The sequence below is a fragment of the Parasteatoda tepidariorum genome, chromosome 6 (genome assembly GCF_043381705.1).
Source record: "Parasteatoda tepidariorum isolate YZ-2023 chromosome 6, CAS_Ptep_4.0, whole genome shotgun sequence".
Lineage (NCBI taxonomy): Eukaryota > Metazoa > Arthropoda > Arachnida > Araneae > Theridiidae > Parasteatoda > Parasteatoda tepidariorum.
The window spans coordinates 46,609,996-46,619,712 of NC_092209.1; the positions used below are offsets into that span (position 1 = coordinate 46,609,996).

At 31.3% G+C, this 9,717-nt stretch overlaps 1 protein-coding gene across 2 annotated transcripts in view; it reads left to right on the forward strand.

The window, feature by feature from the left end:
- LOC107440994 (equilibrative nucleobase transporter 1) overlaps positions 1–9,717 on the forward strand; it is a 103,837-nt gene that overhangs the window by 26,399 nt on the left and 67,721 nt on the right. For both annotated transcript variants that reach the window (XM_016054115.4, XM_016054114.3), the window contains exon 3: positions 6,898–7,043. In XM_016054115.4, the coding sequence (XP_015909601.1) occupies positions 6,898–7,043 (146 nt within the window). The remainder of the gene's footprint in view (positions 1–6,897; positions 7,044–9,717) is intronic.

Below are 9,717 nucleotides of genomic sequence, written 5' to 3' on the forward strand. Positions count from 1 at the left end.
GACGGATTTAAGGTTATGTCAAGGTACGTCTCTTGTGAATATCAATTGATTGTTAGGTTTTCTCTTTTGAAATTACATTATGACGCATTCACATACATTATTAATACAAATACATTTTCCATGGCGAGACGAGGAGGCAACCTCAAGCTCTTACACTGGTTCAAGAGGTCCACGAGGGAAAAATGCACAATATTACTGTTATTACGAAGCACGGAAGCGAGCGTAGCAGGAAAAAGAGTTGTTGAATAGAACTAGTGATCCTTCTACGACTGCTGATTCTTCTACAATTAACGTCGCAGGTTACGAAGTTTAACTTCTTCCGCGCGGAGGGACTCCACGCACTATTTTTTTTTCTTATACATTATGCTTTTATGTCATACAAATGTTTCCTCTTGGAAAGCAACCTCGCTAGTGACATCTTTTCGAAATTGCTTTCTACTTTCAATTCAGGAATGTTTTTCCCGATATAATCCTATCTAAATTTTTTTTTCTCTGTCGATTAGAGAAATATACCTCTTTAGAAATTATTTTCTGTTTAAATTTTTCATTTTTTATAATTCCTGATAAAATCGTCTTGATATGTAGAATTTTTTCCTTGTGAGTTATATCTTAAGATAAATATTCATTTTCAGATTCAAAAAATGTTGTCGTTTCAAAATCATTTTCAAACTTTTGATTTTATATTTTAAGATTTCAAAAAAATTTTTGATTAATAAGTTATTTTGGTGCGATAGTTGGTAAGTGGGAAAAGTCGACCAGCTATTTTTAGAAAATTTCTATTAGAAAGTTGGAATATTTGAAACTTTTGTTTCGATTTTAACATCAAGAAATAGAAATCTACAAAAGCCTTATCTAAACCCTTGTTGTGTTTGTTACCGGCACAGTATGAAATCCGGCATTGTATAGAATGCCTAAAATTAGCCGGCAAAATATGAAATGATTTTTAATTCACACATTGCCTAGTCATTCTATAGAATGCCAAATGAGAAACCGGCAAAGTATAAAATACATCTCCGATTCGTCAAAATGTCATTCAAAAATGACAAATTCAAGCCGTCATCCGATTTTATATCAATTTATTCGTGGATATAATTACATTTATTCGATATTTTAATACTTACTGGAGATAGATTACATTTATTCGATATTTTGATACTTACTGACGATAGATTAGAAGAAACATCAGTGTTTAGAGTATCGGGCAAATATATACCGGGCAATAGATTAATATCAAATCGGATGTAATAAATATTTCGCACATTCACCAAAGCGACTATGTGATTGTCAACATTCACCGGTGAAAATCAACAACCACCGATTTCGGTCATTCACAGTAACATGCACATCATTTACATAATAACCTCATCAGGACGTTTATTTCATCCTTTGCCTAAATAGCATTTGGCATTCCATAGAATACCTAGGCATTTTATACAATGCCTAGGAAAAGTATGTAATACTTCTCACATTTCATACTTTGCCTAAAAACATCCGGCATTCTATACAATGCCGGCGTTTCATACTTTGCCGGTAACATATATATTAAGTATTATACCTAGTCAATAATTTCAAAAAATTGGAAGGGAAAGAAAATGTTGATGATTAAAAAAATCACAAAATTTGGCTGATTTTACTGCAAAAAGTCATAAAAAATTAATTAAGTAAAAAAAAATAGTAACTTTGAAAAACAAGGTCATCAACCGTTACGATTTGATACACATTTACAAGGATCACATTGTTTGGATGAGATTTTTATTTAATTCAACGAAATCATTTAGCGAAAATAAATGATTTGTAAAAAAAAATTATAGTAGATGTAAAAACTCCTTTTGAAGTTCACGCTTCATTTAAAGAATAGAAACTTCACAGATCAGTTGACAACGTGACAGGTGATTCTAATAATAAAATGATTTGTTTCTATAATGTTTGTCGAAATAAAGAATCTTCATTGATCATGCAGATGTCGGATTCTCATGAAAAACTATGTTTTTATTGTTCGGACACATGCAAACTAGGCCAAGGTGAAAGAAGTCTAAAAATTAGCGAAAAAAGCTGAATTTAAAAGAATTTTTTCGATACCCGAAATTTTCTACAAAACTCAGACCAAACAATCTATTGAAGGTTACAAGCGGTTGGCTGACGATGCGGTACTTCTTCAGAATCAATTAATTTTTTTCCGGAGTAAAAGAATAATTGAAACTTAATCAGGTTTTTATTGTTGTTTGAAATATGTAATTTACTAAAGAGCAACTATTACAGGAAATACACTATTTTTCAAGTCTTCAGGGTCAATTTTTTGTTAATAATCTGACAGGAAAAAAAAGATTCAAATAGTTAGTTGATGTACTGATAGTCTATGATCTTGAAAGTTTATTTTGAAATTATTAAGGAATGTTAGTTTTTTTAAGAGCATTTGTGATCATTGCATGAAAAAAGTTTCTTTAACAATAAAAAGACTGAAACTTAGTATATACCAATATTGCCAAAATCCAGTCATTTTGACTGAATTGTGAAAGAATAACTAATGTGTAAAAAAATTAGTTTAAAATTAATTTTTAATATTTTTTTTTATTATTTGCAGTTAAATAACAAGTTATTAGTAAATATTAACAATAAAAAAATTATATGATGTACAAAAAGTCACAAAATTCTAAGAAGTTGTGTGATTATATACATCATTGTTTTTCTAATTGAAATTAAAAGCAGCCAAAATGACTTTCTTGGGCAATCTAGCGTTAAGAGTATGCGAATTGAATATGCAATTACTTACCACGCCGAAAACATGGATCTGTAAACTGCCAAATGACAGTTAGTAAGTTATTAGAAGTAATTGGCTAAAGAGCCATTTTTATTAAGGAGCCATACCACTCATATAACTTGGCTTACAAAATATTAGGTTACAAGCTAGGTCTTTTCACGCCAATCTAGCCTCTGTATCCTTGAATAGGTATAAATTATAGTGAGGTTTATTTCCAATTAGTAAAAGCGAAGGCGAATTCAAACTAACCGAAATGACGTTATCTCAGGATCTTAAATTTGCTGCTGTTAGATAAAATATAATTTGCAGTTTCTTATAATTGAAGCATTCAGGGAAAGGCTTGTTTAACAAAAAATGTTTGTTGTGCACATGGGACCAGTGGACAAACAATTTAGAAGCTCTTTAAGCTATCATGACAGATGTTTAGTTATTTAAAAGGCTTAATGTTGCACAATTTATTTATTTCATTATCCCAATTATTTTGCCAGATTGAATAAAGATTTTAGTCAGTAGCTATTGTGTCCTATTATTATGAAGAGGATTATAGCAGATTACAGTGAGGATTATAGCCGATTATAGAGAGAAAATTATGGAGGATTATAGTTATATTTTATTATTTATTAAGGCGGTATTCATAGGATTATATTGCGGATAGGTTTTACCACTATATCAGTGTGATTTTCAACTCAGAATAACAGCCTGGTCTAGAATATATCAGTAATTTTTTCTCTCCGAATAAATTTCATACAGATCTATAACTTTAAATAAAGTGAAAAATTTAAATCTCTGATCTGTAAGGTTTCAATATAACTTTTTGAATCTGAATATAGTTAAACCATTTTGTCAAGTTCTGTGAGGAAATTTATTGGTGGGCTAAATATATTGCATGGCACTTAAATGTAAATACTGAGAACAGCTCTTATACATTCTTATTAGTCTTTGATAGAAACAGAAGGGTGCGATTTTATAGTCAACACCAGTTTAAAAAAATAAATAAAAGAATTAGTAAAGATTATTATAAAAAAATTAATAAAATTTATTAAAATGATTAGAAAAATTTGGAGTTACATAATTCACCACGACAAATTTTTTTTTAAAATTTTGAGTAAACTCTTGAAACGTGGTACAAGAAAACTGCTTTTTAACTTTTTTTTCCTTCTTTTGCATTTGAACAGTAATATAAAATAGTTGCTTTTACCCTTACTAATGCTCTAATCCCTTACTAATGAAGTGGGTCGAATAAATGAATTTTTTAATTTCTGACTACTTTAATGTGACAAAGTTTCCTATTGAAATAAGAATAAAAAAGGCATAAAAATTTTAGAATTGTTTAATATCTTCCGTTCGTGCATCTTATTTAAAATTAAGGAAAATTTTTTAAAATTTCGTCTTTTTCAACTTTTTTTTAAGTTTGCTAAAACTTTAGAAATAAACACGTTTTAATTTCTTATGCTTCTGTGTTAGTTTGAATAACCTAACCTAAATTAAATTCAATAAATTAAGTTCTGACCAGTAATTTTATTTCTTACGTTCACACATCATTTTAGAAGAAAAAAACATTTTCTTAATTTTCACCATGTATTTCTTCGCTCATCAGGCTAGATAAGAACAACCTAGAACTCATCGCGTTAAGATGGATGCAGTGCCTCGAGAAGATTGCCTTCAAAATGTTCTGCAGATATTATTGGTTGACAGGAATTTGTTGAGCAAAGACCGAATTTCGTACTACGAAAGATAAGCTTACAAGCTTCGAATTTCTCTGAAATCGTTAATTGCAGTTCTTGAGTGGTCTTCCCAATGATGCGAGACTTAAATGAAGTCTCGCATCATTGGGGAGAATTCAATTCATCAATTCTCACTCATCAATTTTAGCACAATGCGAATTAAAGAAAAACCAAATTTTCCCTGTCACTCCCAGGATGCAGGAAGATGTGACAAGGGCTTCGAATAAAAATGAATCTACATGAAGTTAGAGATAGTTATATCCGAGAAGTTATACCCGAGCAACACTAAGATCAGTTAATCTTCATTTCTCAAAAAAAGAAGAAAAAGACAGACTTTAAATGTACATTAAATATAAAAATAGGAACTTGATCAATGCAGTAAGCCAAAGAATCTTATTCCATGAAAAATATCTGTGCATAAATTGTAAATATAATGTAAAAACCACATAAATAACTGGATGAATGGTTGGTTAGGTATAGTGCGGCTTTCACGAGAACTCCTACAAACACCCGTCTCGCGTCGTGGCGGGTACTATGATTACGAGGAAAGGTCACTTCGAATAGGGGTGTGGGGTGAATAGTTTTGTCTTAATCTTAGCTTAGGTCGTCGTGAATAACCAATTGACACCTTCTTTCCTCCATTTCAACCCCATTAGAAATGTATTCTCGCTTGTTACCATAGCAGCAGACAGCCCCAGACTTTCAGCCTGGAGGAGTTCTCCTCAAAGCGGAGTATAGAGTGTTAGTGAAACTCGATGTGCAACCATCTTCACGTGGGGAGTTTAGAGTTGTTCTAATGTAACATAATAAACGAAGTGAAGATAAGTCAAAATTGGTGAATTTTTTTTCTTTCTAAAACGTTATGCAAACGTAAAAAATTTAATTATTAATCAGAATTTAATTCAATTAGATACCATCGAAAACACTACCTCCTAATTCATTCATTACGTTATAAAAAGCATCAACAAAATAAGCCTAAACTAAATAATTAATTGTTTGGTTCAGGGAACAATTTCATTAGCTACAACGGTAGCCATCTAGCGGTATATTTCAAAGTTTATTCCATCTCCATGAGGTCATCTCCAGGATATGGCATGTTTTCGAACTAAAGTGAGATTTTACTGCATGAAATATACTATACCAAGTAGTAGAACATGCATTTTTTTACATCCTATATATATATATATATCTCCGTCAGCTAATCTTAATGCAAGAATCTAAATTTTGAAATAAAAGTGGAGATGGCTGATTTTCGGCCTGATCGGTTTAATTTGATAATAATTTATAAATTTAACAAAGCATTAAATAGTTATATTAATAATGAATTCTTTAATAAAAAAACTAAGTTAGTTATAAAATTCAACAACCCAGCTGTGATTGAAGTTCTGAACCTCTCTGGTAGAAGGCGGACAGTCTAACAATGACACCAGAATTGCACATTAGCTGGAAAGCTTTTGTTAGTTTAAACGTAAATGAAATGAAACTTAAATGGAGTATATTTTACTCTAGGAACAGATCTAGCGGCTAATTTGTACCCTATCCGAGGTTTGCAAACATACTCTTTATTTGAAGCTTAACTTTAATCGTTCGTTTGGCGCAGCATGTCCTCCTTTGGACTTTATACCATTAAACCCCACATTCAATCAATCATGAAGCTTAACTTTGGTTTAATATAAGAATTTTGTTATTGATGAAAAAATGTCCATGTTCTTGATTCTTCTATTTCTTATCCTTCTTATTTTCTTGTTAAAATTCCTTCCATATCCGCCACTTGCAACTACTATCATCAGCGAGAATTTATTTTTAATTATTTAAAATCAAGTTTTTTTTTAAATAAATAAATAACAGTACACATGTTGCTTCCAGTGAAAGAAGCACCAACTGCTATTTTTTGTTAAATTTGTAACTATGTTTGATTGATTTTTCTTAAAATTTATTGCCGAGTATGTTTTTAAAATTAGTGAAAATAAAACTGTTTATATAGGGACAAATGTGTGTAAATCCAATGCCTTCGTTCTGTAAAGCACTTTTAAGGCTCAGTATTACTTCTCCTTTCGTTGTTTCGGTATTAGTGTCATTTTATTCAGTAGTGTATAATTTGCATAAAACATTTCAGGGGTATCCTAAACTTATCATTCCCTTTATCAGCTTATTTCAAGAACAGAATAACAGAGTGTCTATTCTACGAATAATTTGCAGTGCTCCGAACGGAGACTGAAAAACTGTACGATTTTTAATATTACTTAAGATAATTTTGAAAAGAAAAATAATCAAGTCTCACTATGGAAAGTCGACCAGAAAATCCGTCGAAATTCTGTATTAAATTTTACTTTACATTTTACATCTTTTCAAATGTGAATAATTTAATTTTAAATGATTGCATAAATTAAATATAAAAAAAATTTCTTTTTCCAGACACGTAATTATGGGACATGTGATAGACAAGATAGTATTCTGAATCTGGCGTACACTATCGGCAGTTTCTGCATGGGATCCACGTCATTTATGTGGGGATTCTTGCTAGACAGATGGGGTCTGCGCATAGTTCGACTTATCATCAAGTAAGAACTTTTTATTAAAAAAAAAAAACTATGGACTTTCACATTCTTTAGATTTTGTATAATTACTTTAAATGACATACTTTGATCGTAGCAGCAGAAAAACTCTATTCGAGTAGCAATGATATAGTATTTAATAACACAAAACCTAAACCAGAGATCCTTATGAAAAAATACGTATATTTTATTTATAGACGTTAATATCTCCAAAAAGTACCAAGAACAAGATGTAGTCAGAAAAAGGTTAATTAAAGAAGGGAGGGGTTCATCTCCCCAAAGCTTTACAAATTTTGGAAAGGAATTACTCAATTTTCACTTTAGATTGGTATTTTCAGAATTTCGTTTCACTTGTACACAATTAGCTCCTCATACCAACATGTTGTAGCATTGGACTGCGCACAAATTTTTATTTCGGAACCAACCAGTGAGGAAAGAGCACTTATCGTCATTTTTAGTACAAATATTATATACGTTATTAGTTAAAATTAAAACTCCCAATTTTCTTATGCTTATATGATCAGTTATGTTTCATTTGGTTATTATTTATATGCATGTCACCGGCAAAGTATGAAACGCCGGCATTGTATATAATGTCAGATACTTTTAGGCAAGGTATGAAATATGAGAACTATTCCATACTTTCCCTAGGCATTGTACATAATACCTAGGCATTCTATAGAATGACAAATGCTATTTAGGCAAAGTATGAAAAAAAAAACGTCCTGGGGAGGTTATTACGTAAACGATGTGCATTGCCGGTAACACATGTTACCGACAAAGTATGAAACGACGGCATTCTGTAGAATGCCTAGGCATTGTATATAATTCCTAGGTAATCTATAGAAAGACAAATGCTATTTTTCTTGCCAATGCTTGATATTCGAAACGAATCGGAGATGTATTTTATACTTTGCCGGTTTCTCATTTGGCATTCTATAGAATACCAAGGAAATGTGTGAAACATAAATCGTTTCATACATTCCCGGCCAGTTTTAGCCATCATATACAATTCCTAGGCGTTCTATAGAATGCCGGATTTTAAACTTTGCCGGTAACATATATACATACACACATGTGCATAGCCCACTGGTCAGCGAGATCAAAATGCAGTGTGAGCCACTCGTTTGAGAAAAAATCAGCAGAATGGTCCAAAGGCTTTAGGTAACAAAATCAATAAAACCAATTATTTTGTTCAAGAAGGAAATTTCCCGACCAGGGATTGAAAAAAAAACATTCTAATTTTTCTAATTTCCACAAATCAACTTTAGTATTAAGCAAAAGTATGATTATAAAATTTGATCGCATTATCGCGATCACATTTTACGCATTGTTCAAATGGTTTCTTTCGGTTTCGTATCATCCTCCTTTGGTAAAAAAATACTTACGCCATTTTTTTTTCAGGCACGCGACTCGACCTTCTTAACCTGGACAGATGCATATTTAGTTGATTTGTTACGTTTAACACCTTTTTGATTCCCGTATTTCCGTCATGGTATTCTGAACTTACACCTCTGTATTAGCAATTATTTCTCATTATTGGCGCTGAAGATAATCCATACTCGTGGCTAATCTAACCTTAAGACATAGTTTATACTACGATATGTGCAATGTTCCGCCACAGTGATTCGCATCAATATTGTTCATTATCTTGTTGAAAGAGTAGGCAGCAGACAAATAAAGATTTTATAGATAAGAATAGTAATATTAATAAAATAAAATATTAATAGTAATAAAATAATTTAATCGTAATAAAATAATCAAATCGTAATAAGATAATTTGATCGTATTAAAATGATATAATCATCAAGAACATAAAAGTACTTCATATTAATATTATGAATTCTTTTAAAAAAAAAGCGCGTTGGTGAAGGTTAAAGGAAATAAGTTAGAGTGCTGTAATTTCCCATAAGAAGTTACTATACCTCACTTTATAAGACACAGTCTAGAAAGCATTTGGGTACTTGTACTTCAAGATTAAATGTACCCACACATATGACCTATGACGTCCGTCACACTTTTTATATATATAGTGCACTCCCGATTATCCGGGTTAATCACCGGGACAGGTCGCACGGACAATCGAAAAACACGGATAATCCGAAAACTCCTTTTATTAAAGAAAAAATCAATATCAATACAAAAAATATAAAAATTACTGACATTTGCATGCTGTATAAAATCAAACTAGGAATTTTTCTTCTAAAAAAATGTATAATGCGCCATATATTGTCACATATTTTACGAATCGCATTAACGTCACCTTAATCAGATACTCCCATATAAACTAATAAAGTTTCCACAGAGCATCAGAATGAGAAATTGTATTTTCCTCATTTACTACATCTTCTGCATCAGTTACTATCGTCATTATTTGATTTAACAACATAACGATGTCTTCATCAGTCAAATACTGGAAGCCAGGCTCCATGCATCACTTTGAAACTAATCTTCTAAATTTTCTTCATCAAAAATTTCGAAACCTTCGATTTCTTTTGCTTGTTCAAGAATACTATTATCATACTCTTCTTGAATATCTGAAGAGGATTGTTCATCAAGCGGTATGATCTTTCTCCAAGATCGTGATAAAGTAGACGATTTTACCTTTGACCATGCTGCTGATATTCCATATACTTCAATTCAATAACGAATATTGCTTTCAAAAATTTGGTAGTGTTAT